The sequence below is a fragment of the Aethalodelphis obliquidens genome, unplaced genomic scaffold (genome assembly GCF_003676395.1).
Source record: "Aethalodelphis obliquidens isolate GAN/ISIS:26980383/991018 unplaced genomic scaffold, ASM367639v1 scaffold55, whole genome shotgun sequence".
Taxonomy (NCBI): domain Eukaryota; kingdom Metazoa; phylum Chordata; class Mammalia; order Artiodactyla; family Delphinidae; genus Aethalodelphis; species Aethalodelphis obliquidens.
The window spans coordinates 1676915-1703424 of NW_020837999.1; the positions used below are offsets into that span (position 1 = coordinate 1676915).

Below are 26510 nucleotides of genomic sequence, written 5' to 3' on the forward strand. Positions count from 1 at the left end.
TACTCCATTGTATAAGTGTCAATCTCAACTTATTTATCCATTCTCCTACTGATAGCCATTTAATTTGTTTCCAGTTTTTTACTATGCTGCAATGTGCGTGTCACATGTATGTCTGCATGTGCACATGTTTAAGAGTTTCTCTAAAGTGTATCTGTAGAAGTATTAATAGAACTCCTGAACCATCAGGGGTGCACATCCTCAAGTAAAGTGATATTGCCAAAATGCTCTCCAAAGGGGTTTTGTCCCACAAGCAGTGTATGAGTTATTCTGTTTCTCCATATCCCCACTGACACTTAGTATTATCAGGCATGAAAAATAACTTTTATTCTAATAATATAATAATAGTGGTAAAAATATTCTTCCTATGCATAATGAAGTATTTATTAAGAATCAGATTCTTAACTCTTTTAGTAAAGAAGAGGCCACCAAAATGCAAAGCAAGATGTTTAAGTTCTAGAGCATAGACTTGGAGGATCCAAGGAATAGCAACAAAATTTTTATCAATCATAAGCAAGCCATAAAAAAACATGGCTGGTGAAAAAGAAAACACTCACCTCAAACTCTCCAAGAAGTTTAGAAATAAGTAAACCCTCTGGAAACTTGGATACAACCTAATAAATAGAAAATTGAAATACAATATAAATAGACACCACTGGAATCCTGGGTGACAAAATATCAAAATAAGAAAAGTATAAATTTAAAAAGTAACAAGGCAAAAATAACATTATTATTGAGTGAATGAATTTAAGTCACAGTATTGTTTTAAAAATCAGTTTCCAGGTTTTTTTTTTTAATATTTATTTATTTGGCTGCACCGGGTCTTAGTTGTGGCATGCGGGATCTTCGATGCGGCATGAGGGATCTTTAGTTGTGGCATGCAGGATCTTTTTGTTGAGTCATGAGGGATCTTTAGATGTGGCATGTGGGATCTTTTAGTTGTGGCATGTGGGCTTTTAGTTGTGGCATGCAGGATCTAGTTCTCTGACCAGGGACTGAACTTAAGCCCCCTGCACTGGGAGCGCGAAGTCTTAACCACTGGACCACCAGGGAAGTCCCAGTTTCCAGTTTTAAAAAAAGTTATAACAACCAAAAAAGGCAGTGAATTCCAACATTTCCAGAGTTGAGAAATCATTCTTGCATAATACTGCAATGCCACAACTCCCCAGAAATTCCTAGACAGTTCTTTAGCTCAGCTAACATAATTAGCTTTAGCTCACATAAAATAAATATTCTATGGCATAATTTCAAGCATTCTAAATGGCAGAAAAGAAATGCAATGCACACTATAGAAAATGCTGGAAAACATAGTTAAGCAAAGATAGTAGCCATTGTTGTCCATATGCACATAAAAATACCTTTACTGAATATGAAAATAAGGTCATTACTTCTCCAGCTTTTTAGTATCATATCACAGACTTCTTTCCATATCAGTAAATATAGATCAACATGTTTCCTAGTGAAACTGAGCAGGACCCTGTTGGGCTCCTGGGCACAGAAGCCTTTCCATGTCCCCCGCTGCTTGTAGGGAACAGACTCCAGCCTCCATGACCTTAATGAGTTCCAAAGGGCAGATATGAACAGCTGCTAATCCAGGAAGGGAAGGGATGCAGAGTCAAGGGAGAAACAGCCAAGAAAAAACAGTACAGCCTTGGAACAGGGTCCTGGTTCTGCCTCAAAGGATATACGTAACAATGTCTTTAAGCTCTTCATAGAATTAAAACATAACAAATGGAAGATGTCAGCATTCTTCATACCAGAGAAGACCACCTGAGGCCACACTAAAGGAACCAGAAAAACTCATCAAGATTACCTGAGACGAGATTAAAGGAATGCAGCCCCTGCACACACCCTAATCTTATCAGCAACTCCACCCTTGAACTGTTGCCATAAAACTCCTCACCAAACTCCCCTGGGTTGGGACACATAGTTTTCAAGGCACGAGCCTGCTGTGTCCCCCTTTGCCTGGCAAAGCAATAAAGCTATTCTTTTCTACTTCACCCAAAACTCTATGTCTCCGAGATTCAATTTGACACAGGAGTACAGAGGCTGGGCTTTCAGTATCATTAGCTACAGGTTCTTCAAATAGTCAATATAATAAAATTTGTTTATTTAATTATTTATGGCTATTTCCTATTTCTCATCATCACAAATATTGCAACAATTATCTTCATACTTGCATTTTGCATACTTGTGCAAATATTTTTAGGATAAATTCCTAGAAGTGGACTTGTTCTATCCCAATAAGGTACAAAAAGCTTTGTGTTTTCCTAGACCTTTCCAGATATTGTATCTTATTAAAAATTCTAATTCAAGCTTCAGAAAAATATAAAGTAAAACTTATTCCAAAATCCTATGACCCAGAGACAGTTGTTGCTGCATTTCAGAAAACATCCTTTCAGAAACCTTTTTATGCACATACATACTCACATTACAGTTTTTACATGAAAGGACAATACTAAACGTGCTATTCTATAAGACCTGTTTTTAAAGTCCAACAATATACCAAGAAGATACTTCCATGTAAATTAATCGAGATACACCTAAACCTTCTTATGAACCACATGATACTCCCTAGTTTGGGTGGATAATGTAAGCAATTCTTTTTTCAATGAATGCTTAAGTGTTGTCTAGTTTTTTGTTACCATAAAAAAAGTCATATTGAACATCCTTAAATAAATAAATAATTGTTAATAAGTAAATAATTGTTGGACACTTTAGTCAAATGTCCAAACAAAAAAACAGGGTCTGAATGCACCAAGGTTTTTGCATTTCTCCCAGTAAAACCACAACAGCTGAAACAGAATAAAATAAGGCAGTAAGAGTTGTAACGATACTCTCGACCATTCAAATCAGAATTAACAGCTCCCACCAAAATTTTAAGCATACATACCCTTTGGCCCAACACAAAACAGCCAAAGAGCTTTCACAAATTAATGAGGAGAAACAATAAATTAGGCCAAGGACATGAACATGCAATTCACATAAGAAATGTAAATGGCTATTAAGCATATGAAAAGATGCTCAGTGTAAAAATCAAGAGGTATAAGTTAAAACAACACGATTGGATAGTGACATTTTACTGTCAGTGGGAGTGTAAATTTGCTCAAACCTTTTAGAGGGCAATTTAGTAATATTTATCAAAACAAAAATATTCAATACCTTTGGCAACTCTACTTCTAGATGAATGTTCAAGGACATTAACTGCAGCATTTTTTAATAGCCAAGGCTAGAAATAACCCAAATGTTAATAACGGATCTCATAAGTGAAATACGGTATACCAACACAATGGGATACCATGCACTGTTTAGAATAATACTTGACATACATACATATAAAACTGGTATTGGAAAGATCTGTAACTTTTAACAATGATTTATTGGGGTGAGGGGAAGAAAAGAGAATTTTTGGAGGAACTTACATTTTCTAACTAATTTTGAGAACATTAAAAATGTTTAGGAGTATGAAATTTATTTTTTTCTAATCTTAAAAGATTAGCCACTCCATTTGTAATATATTTGAAAAGATAGGAATAAATATAAAACTAAAATATTTGTAGGCAAATTAAAATTAACCACAAATGATACCCAAATGTATAATCAATTATTCTCATCCATTTCCCAGAAACAGCAAACACTTACAAGTTTTATCTTATGTTTTAGCTCTGGATTGATAGTCCCTCCAGGTCCAGTTTGTCCAATAACTGATTTGAAGGTATTCTCCAACTATGAAAAAAAGGGGAAAAAATTTTCAAGTTACAGTCAAAAAAAAAAATAGTCAAAGATAAATCTGAACAGTATTAAAGGAAACATCTATCAAAGGAAACGTACGTCAATCAAATGGAAGAATAGTGTTCCTAAGAGGCACTGTAACATTTCATACCCTATAAAATACATTTAGAGTTGATGGACTCTTTTTTTTAATATAGTTTTTTAAATTTTTATTGGGCTATAATTGACTTACAATGTTGTGTTATTTTCTGCTGTACAGCAAAGTGAGTCAGTTATACATATACATATATCCATTCTTTTTTAGAGTCTTTGCCCATATAGGCCATTACAGAGTACTGAGTAGAGTTCCCTGTGCTATACGGTAGGCCCTTATTTGTTATCCATTTTATATAGAGTAGTGTGTATATGTCCATCCCAATCTCCCAATTATCCCTTCCCCACTTCTCCCCTGGTAACCATAAGACTGTTTTCTACATCTGTGACTCTATTTCTGTTTTGTAAATAAGTTCATTTGTACCATTTTTTTAGATTCCACATATAAGCAATATCATATGATACTTGTCCTTTTCTGTCTGACTTACTTCACTCAGTATGACAATCTCTAGGTCCATCCATGTTGCTGCAAATGGCATTATTTCATTCTCTCTTTTTTTTTAACATATAGACTTTTTAATGTAGAAAGGTTTGAGGGTTTTTTGTTTGTTTGGGTTTTTTTTGGCCACGCAGCTTGTGAGATCTTAGTTCCCTGACCAGGGATCGATTCTGGGCCCTCAGCAGTGAAAGCGGGGAGTCCTAACCACTGGACCACCAGGGAATTCCTTCGTCCTTTTTTATGTAGTTGGACTCTTTATAAAACTAAACACTGAAAATTTCCAGGATAATTAACATTCTCTATAACAATTAGATTGAGTCTTCAATTACAAAATCCCATACTCTTTTTTTTTTATGCTTTTATTTATTTATTTTTGACTGCATTGGGTCTTCACTACTGCACACGGGCTCTCTCTACCTGTGGTGAGTGGGGGCTACTCTTCATTGCAGCGCACGGGCTTATGTGGTGGCTTCTCTTGTTGCAGAGCACAGGCTCTAGGCATGCGGGCTTCAGCAGTTGTGGGTCGCAGGCTCTAGAGCGCAGGCTCAGTAGTTGTGGTGCACGGGCTTAGCTGCCCCGCGGCATGTGGGATCTTCCCGGACCAGTACTCGAACCCACGTCCCCTGCACTGGCAGGTGGATTCTTAACCACGGCGCCACCAGGGAAGCCCCCAAATCCCATACTTTTACCCAGTAAAGATTTTTGTCACTAATTTTCTTCTGTTTATAAAATTATTCAATGTTTATTAAACACACTATTTAATGCAGGTTAGAGATGGGATGGTGGAAGGTCCCTGGGAGCCAGGAATATGAGTGAGCCAGGGCACCGGTGGAATGTCTCGCCTTAAGGAGACAGGAAGGAGAGCTCTGCTGTTGTAGTAGAAATGAAGAAGGACCAGTAGGGATACAGAAAGGCTCTGTAAATGTGGGGTCAGCAGGTGGAGAGAGTTACTATCTGATAGCTTCAGTATTCTCTCTGTGAGTTCAGAAGCAAGGCCCACTCCTGAGAATAGCAGGAAAGGAAAGGGAGCTCAGACAGCTAAGAAAGTGGAAAAATAAAGTTGAGGAAAAAAATGGATGATTATCTAAACTCAACAGGTAGGCAGTAAAAATAGGTGAGGCCTGAGTTAGGATAGCAGGGGTCAGAGGATTTTAGTAGAGAGAAGCCAATGGCATAGAGAGGCCCCAATATGGTAAAAAGATGATGCATGGGAATAACTGAAAAGATAAGCTGGAAGCACAGGAGGTTAGGAGTAGAGAGTATCATGGAACATATCCAGACACCAAGGTCCAGTGAAGAGCCACAGAGTGGAAACCTAAAGTAGAATGAAAGGGTGGGAGGGAGACACAAGACGGAGGAGATATGGGGATATATGTATATGTATAGCTGATTCACTTTGTTATAAAGCAGAAACTAACACACCATTGTAAAGCAATTATACTCCAATAAAGATGTTAAAAAAACAAACAGGTGAATAAAATTTAACAGGAAAGCAAATAATAAAATTCAGGATATTTTTAAAATTATAAAAAGTAGAATGAAAGATCATGGAGTTATATTTAGAGCTGATAAGTAAATGTAAAAAATATACATTAGAAAAAACACAAAGATATAAAGAAAAATACAAATTACCTAAAATCCTATCACATAGACATAATCACTATTAATTTATTCCTTCTAAACTTTCTATTTTTTACTATTTCTTCATATTGCCACTTGGCCTGTCATTACTTACAAACTGTGTGACCTTTTAGGTTTCAGTTTCTTCATCTGAAAAATGAAGACAATCTCATTATCTCCTAAGGCTGACATGAAAGTAGGATCTGAGAAGGGGGAATTAGATTCCTAAGGTTATATCACTAACTTTCACAAAATGCCTCAGCCCTTGGTCTTAGGTTCTTTACATTTCTTCTGGATCTGCCATGAGATAATTCCCTAAAGCTCTCCCAGTGAACAATGGGAGAACCTAAAGATAATTGATTTTTCACATCCCAACATGCTCCCACCATTTGAAGATTCAATACAACCACTTATTATAGTAAGTCCCCTACATACAAACGAGTTCCATTCCAAGAGCACGTTTATAAGTCCAAGTTGTTCGTTAAGTCCAACAAAGTTAGCCTAGGTACTATATGGTACTGTACTGTAATAGGTTTTTAATACTTTTCACACAAATAATACATAAAAAACAAACACAAAAAAATAAAGAAAACATTTTTAATCTTACAGTACAGTACCTCAAAAAGTACAGTAGTACAGTACAACAGCTGGCATACAGGGGCTGGCATAGAGTGAACAGGCAGGAAGAGTTACTGACTGGAGGAAGGAAAGGAGGTGGGAGACGGTAGAGCTGAAGGATCGTCAGCAATAGGAGACAGAGGGCAAGCTGCAATTTCACTCACACCGGACGCTGGTGGAACGCACGTTCGCATCTTTGAAAGTTCACAACTTGAAGGTTCATATATAGGGGGCTTACTGTAAATTACCACTGTGCTAGATGTTTCAGGGGACAAAGAAAGGGTCACTTTTCACAGCTACACAAAAATTCACCAATTCTGATAAGTTTTTTTTTAATGCACGTTGATATGACAGCTGTCACAATACAACCTAACAAAATTGTTTCAAATGAAGCTAAAGACAACTAGGTGCTACTAGAGCCATCTTATGGAAAAAACCGAATGAAGTTTTTAGCCAACCCAATATTTGCCAAGCCTGGGTTAAGATGTCAAAATGATAGGCTCTTAGCTAGGAACAGAATGCATCTCAAGAAGATAAGAGAAAAATGTTTTTTGCCTCAAGCTAGATGAGTAACTCAAGCTGACGTTAAACTGAATGCGGTGAGGGAGATTTTTTAAAGTCCAAGTAATCCTGGGACTATCTAGATAAGTAGATAAGTAGAGGGCAAAAGTTATAATGTTGTGGGGGAGAAGTAGGAGTGGGAGATAATCAGTGATTGACATGAAGAAAGTAATCAAGAGGACACCCTGATTTCAACGATGTTTCACTGTCAGATGCCTACATACCAAATAGAAAAAATGGACGATAAATCAAGTGAACAAAAGATCATAAATAGGGGCATAAATAAAGATGGAAAGGAACCCACTATATATATATATATATATGCCATATTCAGATAGGAGCCTACAGAACCAGAGAAGGGGCAGAGAAGAGCTTTGAATCAAAAAGATATACTCCTCAGAAAAATGGATGAAGATAGGAATAGGCAATTGATTAAAAATTAACACTAGCTAGCCAATAAAGTTCAACCTCTAATAAACAGACATTAATAGTCAGATATAGTTATTTGCCTATCAAATTGGAATATTATTTTTACAATAATGCTCATTTATTCATTTAACAAATATGTACTGAACACAAACTATGTGCTTCACATTGTACTCAGCACTGAATATACAGGGGTAAATAAACTAGGTATGATCACTGCCCTCATGGAACTTGCAGTCTAGTGATGGGAGACCAACATGAGACAGTCATATAACTACATAATTACAATTATGATAAACATTATGAAAAACCCACAGAGTGTCATGATAGAATACTATGCCTGAAAGTGTTAGGAAAGCAATGTGAGATCTAACTTAGACTAGGGTTGGTGAGGAGGGAGAGGTCAGGGGAGGGTGTTCTGAAGAAGTGTCCATTTATACTGAGTACTAGCAAAGGTACAAGGAAAGAAGCACATACACATACATCTCATGTGAGTGTTAACTGAAACAACTTTTATGGAGGACAACCTAACTACATACATGATAAGCTATAAAAGTACACATTCCTTTAGATGTAGTGATTGCTCCTCTAGAATTTTATCCTGGGGAGTAACAGAGATATCTGCAAATGTGATCAAGATTTTCATCAATAAGGTTATGTTTAATTGCAAAAATAGCAACAGTCTAAATCCCCAAGTTTATGTGGAATCTAGAAAAATGGTACAGATGAACCAGTTTGCAAGGCAGAAATAGAGACACAGATGTAGAGAACAAACGTATGGACACCAAGGGGGAAAGAGGGGGTGGGATGAATTGGGAGATTGGGATTGACATATATACACTAATATGTATAAAACAGATAACTGATGAGAACCTGCTGTATAGCATAGGGTTTCTACTTTGCTATACAGTAGAAACCAACACAACATTGTAAAACAACTATACCCCAATAAAAAATAAAACATTAAAAAAAAATCCCCAAGTTAAAAAATTATGGCATATCCATAGTGCCATTAAAAATTATGTTGCATTACAATATTTAACAATGTGGGATGTTCATAATTCTGACTAAAAAAGCACGTCACAAACCTGAACCAGAATGATGCTAAATTTTATTTTTTTAAAAAAGAAAAAGTCAACTTTTCTGGGTGATAAAAGAATATGTGATTTTAATTTTCTTCTGTGCTTTCCTGTATTTCAAATCTTTTGCAATCTATCTGTATTACTTTTGTAATAAGAGAAAAAATTTAAAAACATAGACACCTGGGTGATATTTAGAAACATGAGGGTGGAAGCATTTTGGAAGGAAAATACATGAAGCTAAAAGCAGAAAGGAACAGAAGTTACGTCTCAGAGAGATATACAGCGGGTCTTTTGGCCATATGGTAAACATTAATACATTTCTGATAAAGATCACAAAACTGGCACAGACACACATACAGGAGTGACGCTTTCAATTGCTCAAATATTTGCTAAGTATCTCATTTGACTAAAAACTAGGCAGTATGAAATTTGACTTGCCAAACTAAAAATTTCATCTGAACTCATGGGAAAATAGGCAGGGAACAGCTACTCTAAGTTGGCCAGAGAATGCAACTTCCAGAGAATTGCACTAAAGAACTACTGAAGGGCTCCTTTTGACAGTAATTGCTTAATAGATCCAGTTACTTGTTGAGGATACTCTTAACAGACACTGGAGCCAGGTCATCACGTGAAATTTAAAATCCTTCTTTTCTTATATTCAATACAAATCACAGCATCTAATTCATGTAAAAACTATCAATTATTTGAGTGAAAAAGTTAGTTGCAAACTAAGACCCAGCCCTGATTTTTAATTCATTTAAGATCAGAACTTCTTTTATAATTCCAGGTTTACCTACTTTAAATCTCATGCTGAATATTACAATAAATTTTCTAAAAGTAGGGCAGGATGGGGTGCTGATGAAATAATGTTAAGACAGGACAAGAAAAATTAAACATAAAATTCTCTCTCTGTGCATTTGAGCCACTACCTGCTTTACTGTGTATTGTACATCTGCAGTATACATTAACTAGATCCCCCTGAAAGACACAGGAATGCCTACTTGCCAAAAAACAAAAATAAAAGCAAAAAAAACCAATTTCCTCCCGGCTCCAGCAAAGTAACTCCTTAGGAGATAAAATTCCTTTCTCAATCCTGTAGTGGGGTCACAACAACCTACTAATTGCCTTGTTGAACTATGTAAACTGTCAGTATGTTACTTTGATGTATAACCCTTTGTCTCAAACACTGATGTAACTGTGCCTTGACCTCTAACAGGTGGAACAGTTTTCAGAGCTTTCTGAAAGACAAGGTTATAATTCCTGGGTTATAATTCTCAGGCTGGCTCGAATAAAATTTCCCATTTCTTTCTTAGATCGACTATTAATTTTTTTCATTGACAGTACTCTTAGTTGTAAGGCTGGAGAACAAAGAAATGTCAGATCCCTGTTACTTTGACCAAACACTCTTATGGGCAATAACCTGTTAATGGGAAGTGAAGTAACATCACTGTTAGCTGTAGTCTAGGTCTATACACTACGGCAGAGAATTCTGAAGAGCTGGGCTGGACAGTGTCTGAGACTTCATTCATTAGAATGATAACAGCTAATCCATACTTGCCCATTCACATTTTCATCCCTCATCTAAACTTCCTCTGAAGAGGTCAAAATAAAGGAAATTGAATAGAATGTGGTAAGTAGATTATTCATGTCTTGCAAAAACAGGGTTTAAATTTTTCTAACCATTTGCTTTTGTGAAATAAAGCAGGAAAATGGGAAAAGGTAGGATACTAATGAACAAGCCTGCCTGTTCCTCTTGCAGGTGAAAAAGAAGCTCCAGTCCTCATTTTACAAAGGAGAAACTGATTGTTTTCTAAATGTTTTTTCTATGACAAAAATAATATACGTTCACTGAAAAAAACCATAAAATACAGATGATCAGATGAGAGGCTGTCTCCCAGGCTACAGTCCTCAGTAAGGTCCCCAAATAAAACATAATTCAAATACAACTTTTAGGTTGTGCATTTTTTTTCAGTTGACACAGTGTAGAACTGGCACAGAAACACAAAATTACACACCCCAAATTATAATCCAGCTAGATTAAAACTTTAAGTTTTCTTTTTAGCCATGAATCAAAAAGAAACCAATTTTTTTTTAGAGATTAACTATCATGCTATCATTTATTGAGGGTGTACAACTGTCAAGAACTATTCTAGACACTTTACAAATCTTAACCCATTTATGATACAAAAGTTATCCACACTTTACAGATGAGAAATCTGAGTTACAAAGAAGTTAATCAATTTGCCAAGTTTACATGGCTGAAAAGTGGCAGTGGTGAAAGTTCGACTCAGTCAATCTAGTTCAAAACTTCACTGTCACCCATTCCCCCTCACCAATTCCCACACAGGTCAACTCAAATCTCACTTTCCCCTGGAAGACAGTCTTGACTACTTTAGTCCTTTCTATATCCCACATGACAGAATTAGCACCTACATTACAGAATGTTCTATATTCTTCATTCCTATGCAGCAGAAAGCATAAGGCACCAGAAAACATGAGATGTGGACCCAGGGGTGGAAAATGTATTTTGGGCTGCCCTGTTCTAGCTGTTTGTCTTGGGTCAACTTAACTTCTCTGGGTCTAGTTTTCTGCCATAACAATATTTTTCTCTTGAAGTTCTCATGAAGGTCCAATAAAGAAACATAAAAGAACTTTGTAATTTTAAGGCACTGTCCCAATATTTTTCATGCCTCTCATTCTCTTTCTCTCTTAGTCTGTACCTAATTAGATTATGTCTCAAATTCAGGGCAATTCTTGTCTCTTCCTTTTTTCTCTCACAGCTTTCACAATTTTTCTTTGCTTATGACCTTTGCTAGGACATTGGTTGCTAAGCAGACTTGCTGAATACTGAAACATTCAGGGTCCCAGTCTTTATTAACCTCCAAAGCTTTATTTCCCAATGGACCCCCAGCCCAAAGATGACTCAGGAACCCAACAGGTCTTCTGGCCCTGGAGACTTGCCTGGCCTAGCACTCTGAGAGCATTACACAGGAGGCACAGAACACCATTTATATTAAAGTCACATTGATTTAGATTCTACTTAGTTACGTCATTTAGACATGGTAAATGTGCTTCTAACTCAGAATTTCGCCTTGGGCAACATCACGAGCTTGGCAAGTTTCTCTTTGGTGTCTAACCTTGTCACTTCTCTCCCCTCCAAATCAGCATGTAGAATTCCCATGATCCTTGGATCTTCTTTAAGGTAAATTAATCTTTTGATTTGTGTATATGCGTGTGTTACTATAAAATGGAGGTTTATGTTTTATTTATTCTTAGTGCAGATGAGCAGTTTAATTGAAGTCTTTGGATGACTATAATTTTGCGTAAGGCATTAGCACCAACAGTGGAAAGGTTAGGCATTCCATTGCTGTTAGGGTCTTAGACGAAGGGAATTTGAGACAGATAAACATTTCAAAACTCATCAGAACGACTAGAAAACAGATAATGCCTATTCTGAATAATTCTCTTGTGAACTTTCAGAATTTTTTCTATACAAAAAAAAAGTGAGCTGATCCTAATTTAAAGTTCATTGCTGCATTGCAATTTGAATAAAGCTTCTAAAGGCTATTATTTGAGACTTCAGCTGGAAAAATGACACATCTAGTTGCCATGTGTTCACTAGAGTTAAATTTCCTAAGACTTATTGAGCATCTCCTTAGCACAGTAGGTTATTTAAGCTGAAAAAGATATGAGTTGTCTCCCTCTAGATGCTTATGCATATGCAGAACCATGAAGAACAATGCGAACGGACAAATCTGAGTTTAAGTTTTGGCAGTGAAACTTTCTGATTAAGAAATTATTTAACCTCTCACACCTCAGTTGCTTAGTCTGTAAAATAAGAATTGTAAGTCTAATATCCCAGATATCCTGTTTTATGAGTAACTTAAAATGAGACAATATAAGAAAGTGCAGGGCATATCATGGTCTCTCAAACAAGTAACAGTTCCCTTTTTGTCTATAATATACTGCAGATTATGATGAGTGAGAAACCAATTTTAAACCTTCAAGCGGGGAAGAGCTTTGTAGGTATGAGATCAGAGGCAGAAGTAAAAGAAAAAGACTAACAGATTTGATATTCCTAACTTGTGAACTTCTATTTCAAAAAAGGAAAATGACAATTTAGAAAAATACACTTCTAGCCTATGACAGCCAAAATTCCTTCACTTCACTAAGCAAAAATTGACTAAGCACACTTTCTTCCACTCATTAAGATGAGCATATCTCAAGAGAAAAATAGGCAAAGGAAGAGAACAGATAATTCATCAAAATAAATAAGTGGCTAATAAACAATTTTAAAAGCTCAACTTTGTCAGTAACCAAAAATGGATATGAAACAATTAGACTATGTGCAGCTTTCGGTCAGAGAAAATATTTTTGTATTTAACCCTGTTTCAAGAATTAACATTTGAGTTTTTAACAACCACATGAAATCCCATGGGTTATATAACCAAAAGGTATGGAGAAAACAGACACTAACATACCATTAGTTGTACAACTTTTCTGGATATCAGTTTAGAAAAAAATCATTTTTAAAAATGAAAATATTTTTTGATAAAATTAATGGGGCTTCCCTGGTGGCACAGTGGTTGGGAGTCTGCCTGCCGACGCAGGGGACACGGGTTCGTGCCCCAGTCCGGGAAGATCCCACATGCCGTGGAGCGGCTAGGCCCATGAGCCATGGCCGCTGAGCCTGTGCGTCCGGAGCCTGTGCTCCGCAATGGGAGAGGCCACAACAGTGAGAGGCCAGCGTACCGCAAAGAAAAAAAAAAAAATCAATGAAAAAGAGTCCAACAGTTAGTTCATTGTAACCTTCTGAATTTCAAAGATAAAGACAGGAATTGACAAACATACAGTCAGTTTATCTACCAAGGAAGATGACCATGCTGGTGTCAGGTCTCTCCAGCACAGGAAATGTCAGGAAAAACAAAAGAAATCTAAACAACGGGGAAATCACTATGAAAGGAACAGGAGTGAAAACTATCTTTTGGCAGTAGGACTGTGAGTAACTTTCTTAGGCTGAGTTTTCTGTATTAAGAAAACTTCATCATTCAAAACAAAGTTATGGCTCCCACTGTCCTGCCATAAACAGGTGGAAAATAATGAGTTACAGATGTTAAATAACAGTGCTGCAACTGAGCGGTGAGTCTTAAACTGCCTCACCTGACAGCCTGGAGAGTTCAGTCTGTAGCACAGAAAGAGGTAATAGAAACAGATGAACTGAGGAGACAGATTCCAGTTTGAGGAGGAAAAGGATGCTAATACACAGGTAGGTATGGAGAGCAGGGATTGGCACAGAGAGATATAGCTCTGCAGGTCTGCAGAGGGACCCCTCAAGTTTCTGGATGAGTACTGATGTGTGCATAAGGTGGGGGAAGGGGATGTTCTCTGAGGCTGGGGAAACAAACGATAAGAAGCAAGAGGCCAAACAATACCCAGAACTCACAGAGAGCTGAGAAACATTAAGTGCTCCCACTAAGGCAGAATGGAAGGACCTCTTAACATATCCAGGTGAATCCTCAGAAAGGTAATGCCTCAGTGGTGGAGCCAAATTAGCTCTAGACTGAAGGTTTCTCTGGACTAGCAGTCTTAGCCTGCTAAGGGTTCTATAGCAAAATAACTTAGATTAGGTAGCTTTAAACAACAGAAATGTATTTTCTCACAGTTCTGGAGGCTGGAAGCCCAAGATCAGGGTTCCAGCTAAGAAATAAAATATCGCTTGCCATATCAGTAAATAAAGGATGTCGAAGTCATCAGCAATTGTAGCTACCCCAGATGGTGAGCCCTGATGGAACTCAGGATAAAAACAAGGAATGTCCACCATCTAGCAGCCATCAGACTGCAGCTACTTCCAACGGTGCAGCCTGAGGAAACTCAGGATGGGAAATCATAGGATACTGGCCCCAGATAGCTGAGGTGCATATCAAAGGAATTATTTCAGTGAACCCAGACTCTTGCATCTTCCCCTACATAAAAAAGTGCTAACTAAATTCCATAACTTGAGATATCTAGTTTTCTTTTATTTACAGTAGTCTTCTGTTCCAACTACCTGGTATTGTTATAAAAACTCCTATATATCCTGGTTTCCCCCCCTTCCTCTTCAGAACAGTTTTCTCAGCGTTTATCTGAGAGGCTGTCTCCCAGGCTTGAAGTACTAAGAATGTCTGCTGAATAAAACATAACTCTCTACTTACAGGTTGTGCAATTTTTTTCGGTTGACACAGCATAGTTGGATCCTGGTGAGGATTCTCTTTCTGACTTGCAGATGGCTGCCTTCTTGCTGTGTGCTCTCATGGCCTTTCCTTGGTGTATGCACATGGAGGAGAGCAAGCTCTCTGGTTTCTCTTCTTATAAGGGCACTAATCCCATCACGAGGGCTCCACCCTCACAACTTCATCGAACTCTACTTCCCAAAGGCCCCACCTCCAAATACTATCACATTGGGGGTTAGGGTTTCAACATATGAATTTTAAAGGAACACAATTCAATTGATATTACCTGCCCTAACAAATCTTAAAAGCAAAACTCAAAATGATCGATTCCAAGTAAATTAACTGAGTGAAGCTCAACAATTCATAATGTCTAGCAGCTAATCAAAGTTACCAGCCATGCAAAGAGGTAGGAGAATGTGACCATATCAAGAAGGAAAATAGGGAATTCCCAGGTGGTCCATTGGTTAGGGCTCCGTGCTTCCACTGCAGGGGGCACAGGTTTGATCCCTGGTTGGGGAGCTAAGGTGCCACATGCTGTGGTGCAGTCAAAAAAAAAAAAAAAAAAAAAGAAGGAAAATAAATTCAAAACCCAGAAATGATGGAGATGATAAAATTAGCAGTTAAGATCATTAAAAGTTATGATAAATCTTATAAATATGCTTATGTATATAAAGTATGAACATAATAAAGAAATAAATAAAGGACATAAAAAAGATCCAAGTGGAATATGTAGAACTTAAAAATATAATGTCTAAAATGAAAAATAATCTGGGTGGGATTAAATGCAACAGAAGATCACTGAATTTGAAGACAGCAAGAGAAAGTACCTAAAATGAAGCACACAGTGGGGAGGTGGAGGGGAAGAGACTCAGAGAAAAAAAAAGAACAGAGCCCCAACAATCCACAAGGAAATAACAAGCAGTCTAATATAGGCATCCTAGAAGAAGAAGAAAGGGGAAAAAATATTTGAAGACAAAAATTCTCCAAATTTTCTAGGAGGGTAGATCTTATGTTAAGTGTTCTTATCACAAAAATTTAAAAATAAATAAAAATAGGGAATTCCCTGGTGGTCCAGTGGTTAGGGTTCTGCGTGCTCACTGCCAAGGGCCTGGGTTCAATCCCTGGTTGAGGAACTAAAATCCTACAAGCCACGTGGCATGGCAAAAATAAATAAATAAACATATAAGATAAATAAAATAAAATAAAAATAAAGAGGGCAGGTGATGAATATATTTATTGTATTGGCTGTGGTGATGGTTTCAGAGGTATATAATTATCTCCAAACTCATCAAGTTGTATACATTAAACATATACAGCTTTTTGTATGTCAATCATACTTCAATAAAGATTTTTAATTAGAAATAAATCTCCAGATCTCATGAAAATTATAAAACTCATCTGCAAAAAGCTCAGTAAATCTCAACCAGAACAAATAAAGAAAACTCTACCAAGGGACACCAGAATGAAACTGCAGAAAAACAATGATAAAGAGAAAATCTTGAAAGCATCAAAGGGGGAAAAAAAAAACATGTTATGTACAGGAGAACAAAGAATGACTATAGATTTATTGTCAGAAACTATGCAGACCAGACAGCAATGAAACTGTCTCTGAAGTTCTAAAAGAAAAAGAACTAAAAAAAAAAAAAAAAGAAAAAGAACTATCACCCCAGAATTCTATACCCAGAAAAAGTATCACTCAAAAATGAAGACAAAGACTTTTTCAGATGAACAAAAGCTGAGAATATTCATTGCCAACATATTTATGTTATAGGAAATGTTAAGATTTTCCAGGCAGAAGGAACATTATACTGAAGGGAAATATGGGTGCAAAGGATTGGAACTTTTAAAAATAAATAGGTAATTTATTTTAATATTTTTATTACTTAAATGTTGCTTATTCAAAATAAATACTTTAAAGCAAAAATAAAAATGCATTAAGGAGCTTATAACATATACACAATTAAAATGTATCACAAAAATGGCACAAAGGATGGGAAGAGAAAAATGTAAATCTATTGTTCTAAAGTTCTTAATCTACATGAAATAGTATAATATTACATGAGGATCAACTGTGATACATTAAAAACATATGTTGAGAACCCTAAGGCATCCATTAAAAATATTTTTAAAGAGTTATAACTAATAAACAAATAACAGCAACAAAACAGAACCATAAAAAATACTTAATCAGGAATAAGGTAAGGATGTCCCCTCTCACCTCTGCTTTTCAATACTGTTCTAGGAGTCCTAGATAATTCAAAAAGATAAGAAAAGGAAATAGAAAGCACAGCTGACCCTTGAACAACATGGATTTGAACTGTACAGATCCACTTACACACAGATTTGTTTCAGTAAATATATTAAAAAGTTTTGGAGGTTTATGACAAGTTGAACAAACTTGTAGGTGAACCGCGTAGCCTAGAAATATTCAAAAAAATTTTTAAAGGTATGTCATGAATGCATAAAATACATGTAAATACTGGTCTATCCTTACACAGGCATAAGATGAATGATATTTAATATAAAAATAATGTCTTCATTTTCTTACTGTTTTATAACTGTGCTTTCAAAGAATTATATTACTGTACAGTATGTCTCTCGTAATTGGAGAAACTGCTCATCAGCCTATCATCACAGGTAAGTGTTTTTTTAAAAAAATGAAACAATGCTTCCAATACTGTTTATGAATATAATACTGAATGTCATAAAAATTTTATAAGTCATTCGTTAGTTAGGCTAGGCTACCATGAAAGAATCATATCGATTACTTTAGGCTATCATAAAGCAATCACATTGCTGCTTCTACAACATCAATGCATGAATCACTGTACCTGTAACTAATATTATTTTCTGTTTCACATTATCTTTTCATTTCTGATGTCTAGTGTTAGTAATATGTATAATATATACAGTGTTTTGTATCATATAAAACAATATTGATATAAGTACTGACAGATGATTCATCTTGTTGATAAATATAGTAGAGTTCTGTAAATGTATTTTTCTTATGATTTTCTTAACATTTTTTCTCTAGCTTCCTGTATTACAAGAATACAGTATATACTAACATATAATATATAAAACATGTTAATCAAATGTTTATGTTATCAGTAAGGCTTCTGGTCAACAGTAGGTTATCAGTAGTTGTTTTGGGGGAGTCAAAACATATATGCAGATTTTTTACTGTGCAAGGGGTGAGCACCCCTAACCCCTGCAGTATTCAAGGGTCAACTGTATAATAATTCAGAAGGAAGAAATACAACTATCTTTGCTTGAAGATGACACATTTGTCTATATAGAAATCCCAAAGAATCAACCAAAAAACTGGAATGAATATGCAATTATAGCAACGTTGGAGAATACAAAGTTAATAATACAAAAGCCAATCACTTTCCTATATACCAGCAAGGAACAAGTGGAATTCTAAAGGAAAAACACATAGCCATTTACATTAGTGTCCCCAAAATGAAACACTTAGATATAAATCTAACAAAATAGGTACAATCTATATGAGGAACAATACAAAACACTGATGAAAGATATCAAAGAACTACTACTAAATAAATGGAGAGATATTCCATGTTCACAGATAGGAAGACTCAATACTGTCAAGATGTCAGTTCTTCCCAACTTGATCTATAGATTCAATCCAAACCCAATCAAAATCCCAGCAAGTTTTTTGGGGGGGATGTAGTGGGATAACTGAGGACATGGAAAGGAGACGTGACCCATGAGCCCCCCCCAGCAAACTGGGGGCTGCCAAATAAGCCAGAACTGCAAACAGTCCTGATTGCTTTGAGCACCCCCCCCCCGCCCGCAAACCAGGGGCATGCGAATAAGCCACAGTTGTGAACAGTTCTGAATGCTTCGAGCGCCCCCCCACGGAAAACCGGGGGCCTGCAAAAGAAGCACTGAGTGCTTTGGGCACTGATCCATGAGATGTCCTCAATATAATCAGAGTGGTGGGAACGCAAGGAAATGTCCTTGTGCTACTTCAGTATAATCAAAATAATGGTGGGAACTTTGTGCTGTTCTTGCGCTCAAGGACGAAGCACGGCAGGTGCTCACGAAAGCCAATTATTGCTTGCATAATTAATAAAAACATAGGTTGCTGCTTTGGCACTTCTGAAATGTTAAGAAAACAAGTCTTAAAGTGTAAATCTAGATAATGCTTTAATAAAAGTTACCACAGCAAGACAGACGGCGCTGTTTTGCCTGAGCGAGCGGCAGCCCTCTACTGCTGTGCTTTGGCACAATTCATCTCGTGTGATGAGCTTACTTTCGGCCCTGTCCTAAGAAACTACAACAGGGGGATATCAACAAATCAATTCTAAAGTTTATATGGAGAGACAAAAGACCCAGAATAGCTACCTCGATATTGAAAGAGAAGAACAAATTTGGAGGACTGACACCATCTGACTTCAAGATTTACTATCAATATAAAGCTACAGTAATCAAGGCAGTGTGGTATTGGCAAAAGAACAGACAAATAGACCAATGGAACAGAACAAAGAATGCTGATATAGATCCACAAAAATATAGCCAACTGATCTTTGACAAAGAGAAAAGGCAATACAATGGAGAGAAGAGAATCTTCAACAGTAGTGCTGGAAAAACTAGACATCCACGTGCAAAAAACTGAATCTAGACACAGACCTTACACCCTTCACAAAAATTAACTTTAACATGGATCACAGACCTAAGTGTAAAACAGACTATTAAAACTCCTAGAAGACAACATAGGAGAATACATAGATGACCTTGGGTATGGTGATGACGTTTTAGATACAACACCAAAGATATGAACTATAAAAGAAATAAGTGACAAGCAGGACTTCATTAAAATTAAAAACTTCTGTTCCGTGAAAGACAATGTCAAAAGAATGAAAAGACAAGCCAAAAACTGCCAAAAAAAAAAAAAACTGCAAAAGACATATCTGATAAAGAGTTGTCATACAAAATATACAAAGAACCCTTAAAACTCAACAGTAAGGAAACAAACAACCTAATTAAAAACTGGGCAAGCTTTTCCGGTCAGCGGCCTGAGGTGACCTCTAAAAATGGTTCGCTATTCACTTGACCCAGAAAATCCCACAAAATCATGCAAGTCGAGAGGTTCAAATCTTCGTGTTCACTTTAAGAACACTCGTGAAACAGCCCAGGCCATTAAGGGTATGCATATCCGAAAAGCCACTAAGTATCTGAAGGATGTCACTTTAAAGAAGCAGTGTGTGCCATTCCGTCGCTACAATGGTGGAGTTGGTAGGTGTGCCCAGGCCAAACAGTGGGGCTGGACGCAGGGTCGGTGGCCCAAAAAGACTGCTGAATTTTTACTGCACATGCTCAAAAATGCAGAGAGTAATGCTGAACTTAAGGGCTTAGATGTAGATTCTCTGGTCATTGAGCACATCCAGGTGAACAAAGCCCCCAAGATGCGGCGCAGGACTTATAGAGCTCATGGTCGGATCAACCCATACATGAGCTCTCCGTGCCACATTGAGATGATCCTTACTGAAAAAGAACAGATTGTTCCTAAACCAGAAGAGGAGGTTGCCCAGAAGAAAAAGATATCCCAGAAGAAATTGAAGAAACAAAAACTTATGGCCCGGGAATAAATGCTGCAAAAAATAAATGCAAATGAAAGTAAAAAAAAAAAAAAACTGGGCAAAAGATCTGAACAGACATCTCACCAAAGAAGATATACAGATAGCAAAGTAAAAGATGTTTTACATCATATGTCATTAGAGAATTGTAAGTTAAAACAACAGCGAGATACCACTATATACTTAGTAGAATGGCCAAAATCCAAAACACTGACAACACCAAATGCTAATGAGGATGTGGAGCAACATGAACTCTCATTCACTGCTGGTGGGAATGCAAAATGATACAGTCACTTTGGAAGAGAGTTTGGCAGTTTCTTGAAAAACTAAACTAAACGCTTATCATACGATAGAGCTATCATGCTCCTTGGTATTTACCCAAAGGAGCTGAAAACTTATGTCTACACAAAAAACTGCACACAGATGTTTATAGCAGCTTTACTCATAATCAAAACCTGGAAGCAACCAAGATGTCCTTCAGTAGGTAAATGGATAAACTGCACACTATGGAATATTACTCAGCACGAAAAAGAAATGAGCTATCAAGCCATGAAAAGACACGAAGGAACCTTAAATGCATATCATTAAGTGAAAGAAGGCAATTTAAAAGGCAACATTTGTATGATTCCAACTATATGACATTCTAGAAAACACAGAACTATAGAAACAGTAAAAAGATCAGTGGTTGCTAGGGGCTAGGGAGGAGGGAGAGAAGAGCAGATGGAGCTCAGAGGATCTGAAGGGCAGTGAAACTATTCTGTGTGATACCACAATGGTGGATATATGTCATTACACATTTGTCAAAACCCACAGAATTTACAATACCAAGAGTGAACCCTAATGTAAACTGTAGACTTTGGGTGATTATGATGTGTCAATGGAGGTTCATCAACTGTAACAAAGGTACCACTCTGCTGCAGGATGCTCATAGTAGAAGAGGCTGCATGAATGTGGGGGCAGGGAGTATATGGGGACCCTCTCTACTTTCTGTTCAACTTTGCTGTGAACCTAAAATTGGTCTAAAAATTTTATTTTTAAAAATTAATCCAGGGCTTCCCTGGTGGCGCAGTGGTTGAGAGTCCGCCTGCTGATGCAGGGGACACGGGTTCGTGTCCCGGTCCAGGAGGATCCCACATTCCACAGAGCGGCTGGGCCCGTGAGCCATGGCCACTGAGCCTGCACATCCGGAGCCTGTGCTCCGCAACAGGAGAGGCCACAACAGTAAGAGACCCACATACCGCAAAAAAAAAAAAAAAATTAATCCAAAAGAAAAAAATAGGAAAAAACCCCACAAAAATTAGACTTAAATCATATCATACCAGTAATTACACTAAATATAAATGGTATACACACCCCCATTAAATGACAGAGATTGACAGATTAAATAAAGAAGCAAGACAACCAAATACTGTCTAAAGGAAACACATTTTAAATATAAAACAGGTATGTTAAAAATAGAAGTATATAAAAAGATACACAGTGCTAACATCTAAAGAAAGCTAGCATCACTATGGTAATATCAAACAATGTAGACTCCAAAACAAGGAACATTATGAGCCATAAAGAGGTACATTTCATAATGATAAATAGGGCAATTCATCAGGAACACATATCAATCCTAAATATGTATGCACCTAACAGATTTATAATATCTGAAGCTGAAAGGTAAAATAGACAAATTCACAATTATATTTGAAGATTTCAACACTGATCCTGTGGTAATTAATGGAAAAAGTAGGAAAACATCAGTAAAAATACAGAATTCCTGAATGACACTATAACCAACTTTACTAATTGACATTTATAGAACACTCTACCCAAATATAGCAGAGAACACTCTACCCAAACATTCCTTCAAAGTGGATATGAAACATTCACCCACATATATATATTTTGGGCCACATAAGTCTCAATATATTTACAAGGAATGAAATCAGACTATGTTTTCTTAACACAATCAAGTTAAATTATAACTCAACAACATCTCTGAAAAGTCCCCAAGTATTGGAAATTAAACAACATGCTATTAAATAACCCATAAGACAAAAGAAATCACAAAGGAAATTAGAAAATATTTTGAACTAAATGAAAATACATCACATCAAAATTTGTGAGATACAGTTAAAGTAGTACTTAGGGAAAATCCATAGCCTTAAATGTTTATATTAGAAAAGAAGACCAAAATCAATGACCAAATTTTCTTTTCTTGCTCTTAAGGTAAATATTAACCCAAAATAAACAGAAAGGAGGAAATAATACAGATAAGCACAGAAATAAATGAAATAGAAAACAGGTGGGAAAAATCAATAAAACCAAAAGCTGGTTCTTTGAAAAATCACTGAATAAATCTTTAGCCAGACTGATCATGAAAAAAAGAGAAATTATCAATATTAGGAATGAAAGAAGGCGCTTCACCACAAATCCTACAGATCTTAAAAAGACAATGAGTGAATATTATAAACAAATTTATTTCAACAAATTTGACAACTGAGATGAAATGGACATCTTGAAAGACAAAGTATCAAAGCTCATTCAAAAAGAAATGGATAATCTGGGACCTCTCTGGTGGCACAGTGGTTGAGAATCTGCCTGCCAATGCAGAGGACATGGGTTCAAGCCCTGGTCCAGGAATATCCCACATGCCATGGAGAAACTAAGCCCATGTGCCACAACTACTGAGCCTGCATGCCACAACTACTGAAGACCACACACCTACAGCCCATGCTCTGCAACAAAGAGAAGCCACTGCAATGAGAACCCTGTGCACCACAACGAAGAGTAGCCCCCGCTTGCCGCAACCAGAGAAAGCCCGCGTGCAGCAAGGAAGACAGAACGCAGCCATAAATAAATAAATTTATTTAACAAACAAAGAAATGGATAATCTGAATAGCTCTTTATCTGTTAAAGAAACTGGGTCTGTAATTTAAAATCATTACCCAAAAAATCCCCAGGTCCAGACTGCTTCACTGATGAATTCAGTGGAATGTTTAGGGAAACCTAATACAAACTCTTGCCAAAAAAAAGAAGGAAAACGTCCCAACTCAGTTCAAAAGGCCTGTATTACCATGATTCCAAAACCAGATAAAACATTACAAGAAAACTACAGAAAAATATACCTTATGAACATTAACACTAAGGTCCTTAACAAGAAAACAGCAAATCACATCCAGCAATATATAAAAAGACATGATGACCAACATGCTGGATTCATTCAGCAACATAAGGTTCCTTTAATGCTAAAAAAAAAACCCAAATCAATGTAATTTATCATACAAAGAGATTAAAAAAGAAAAAGCTCTACAGAATTCTGACTCCAATTACAATGTGTGTGAGGGTGTTTCCCCATATCCAAGCAATTCTCCAACACAAGCTGGGTGTCCTACAATTCAACTCAATTCTGACATTGGCGATTGCATTCAGATTCCAAGGTTAAGGGCCAAGTTCTACAAGACTGAACCCCCACCCCATCCTCTGACTTCAGATGACAATTGCAAGTCCAGGTTGTTACCTGAGCTTCTGATCCAGTGGCTACAAATCAGGTTTCCACAACCCTCTCCTTGGGTTCAATTTAATTTGCTATAATGGCTCAAAGAACTCAGAGAAACATTTTAATTACTAGATTATGGGTGTATCATAAAAGGATATAACTCTACACCATACACAAAAAGTAACTCAAAATGGATTAAAAACCTGAATGTAAGACCAGAAAACATAAAAATCCTAGAAGAAAACTTAGATGGTGAGCTCATTGACCTCGGTCTTGGAAATGATATTTTGAATTTGACACTGAAAGTAAAGGCAGCAAAAGCAAAAATAAACAAGTGGGACTACATCAAACTAAAAATCTACGGCACAGAAAAGAAGACCTCGATAAAATGAATGGGAGAAAATATTTGCAAATCTTATATTTGATAAGGGATTAATATCCAAAATATATAAAGGACTCTCACAACTCAACATCAAAAAAAACTAAATAATTCAATTAAAAAATGAGCAGAGGATCTGAACATTTTCCCAAAAACATACAGATGTCCAATAGGTAAATGAAAAGTGGCTTGATATCAGTAATCATCAGGGAAATGCAAACCAAACCACAATGAAATATCACCTAACACCTGTTAGAATGACTATTATCAAAAAGACTAGAAATAACAAATGTTGGCAAAGGTGTGGAGAAAAGGGAATCCTTGCGCACTGTTGGGGGGAATATAAATTGGTGCAGCTACTATGGACAACAGTACAGAGAAACACCATATCATCCAGCAACTCCACCACTGGGTATTTAACCGAGGGAAACAAAAACACTAACTCAAAAAGATATCTGCACTCCCATGTTGCAGCATTATTTACAATAGCCAAGACATGGAAACAACCTAAGTGTCCATCGAACGATAAATGGATAAAGAAGTTGTGGAATATGTATATCAGCCATAAAACCAGAAGGAAATCCCACAATTTGTAATAACAATGGATGAACCTTGAGGGCATTATGCTAAGGAAAATAAGTCAGACAGACAAATACTGTATGATCTCCCTTACATACAAAATCTGTTAAACAAAAATAACAACAACAAAAACCCAAACTCTTAGAAACAGAGAACAGATGGGTGGTTGCCAGAGGCAGCATGCTGGGGGCAGGCAAAATGGGTAAAGGTGGTCAAAAAGTACAAACGTCCAGTTATTATCAGTCCTGGGGATGTAATGTACAGCATGGCAATTATTATTTATATACATATTAATTGTATATTAATAATAATATATATTCTATGTTAATAACAATATGTATTCTATAATTAAAAGTTGCTAAGAGAGTAAATCTTAAAAGTTCTCATGACAAGAAAAACAATTTGTAACTATGTGTGGTGATGGATGTTAACTACACTTACTGTGGTGATCATTTCACAATACATACACATATCTAATCCTGTTGTAATCCTGTTGTACTGAAACTAATATAATGCTATATGTCAATTATATCTCGATTTTTAATGAATGAAAAATAAATAAATAAAAAGATATAACTCAGGAAAAGTCAAATGGAAGAGATACATAGGGCAAAGTATATGGGAAGGGGCAAAGAACTTCCATGCCTTCTCCTGGCATGCCATTCTCCCCAAATCTCTAGGTGTTCACCAACCTGGTAGCTCTCTAAACCCAGACTTTTGGGGTTTTCATGGAGGCGTCATTATATCAGCATGACTTATTAATCATTGGCTATGACTGAACTTAATCTCCAACCCTCTAATTACATGGCTGACTCCAACAGCAACCCATCCTTAGGTGATTTCCAAAAGTTATCTCATTAAAATAACAAAAGACACCTTTATTGCTCTCTTTACTTAGGAATTTCCATAGGTTTTAGGAGCTCCGTGCCAGAAAAGGATGAAGACCAAATATATATTTCTTATTATAAATCATAGTATCACATCCTATAATCATCTCAATGGATGGAGAAAAATTCAATATACGTTCATGGAAAAAATTCTCAGAATCTAGGAATAGAAGAGTATTTCCTCAATCTAATATAGGGCATTTATAAAAATGCTACAGTTAACATAATAGTTCATGATGAAAAAATGAATGCTTTTCCCCTATAGTTAGGAACCAGGCAAGAATTTTTACTCTCACCACTTCTATTCATTATTAAACTAGAGAAACTAGCCTTTGTCATAAGGTAAGAAAAAAAGTCATATAGATTGAAATGGAAGTAAAACTGTCTTTACTCCCAGTATAAACTAGAGTTGAGTTTATCGAGTACCTTGATTCAAGGTCACAGGATACAAGGTCAATATACAAAAAAAATTGATTTTCTACATACAAGCAATAATTAACTAGAAAATAAATTGACAATACCCTTTATAATAGTATCAGAAATATGAAAAATGTAGCTGTAACTTTAACAAAATATATGCAAGTCTTGTTTACTGAAAACTATAAAACAGTGCTGAGAGAATTTACAGATCTAAATCAATGGAGAGCTATACTGTGCTCAGGAATCAGCAGATTCAATATTGTCAAGATGTCAATTCCACCCAAACTTATCTATAGATCCAATGCAATTCTCATCAAA

General features: G+C 36.4%; 1 protein-coding gene and 1 pseudogene across 2 annotated transcripts in view; one reads left to right on the forward strand and one right to left on the reverse strand.

Annotated features, from left to right (window-relative positions):
• The window catches only part of TDRD5 (tudor domain containing 5), a 91136-nt gene that overhangs the window by 58414 nt on the left and 6212 nt on the right, over nucleotides 1-26510 (reverse strand). Inside the window, exons 4-5 of the mRNA XM_027086177.1 lie at nucleotides 3640-3723; nucleotides 555-611 (exon numbers count right to left, since the gene is read on the reverse strand). Coding sequence (XP_026941978.1) covers nucleotides 555-611; nucleotides 3640-3723 — 141 coding nt within the window. The remainder of the gene's footprint in view (nucleotides 1-554; nucleotides 612-3639; nucleotides 3724-26510) is intronic.
• LOC113609145 (60S ribosomal protein L17 pseudogene) lies at nucleotides 19861-20486 on the forward strand (annotated as a pseudogene). The gene has a single exon (XR_003428512.1). The product of XR_003428512.1 is annotated as a 60S ribosomal protein L17 pseudogene (transcript).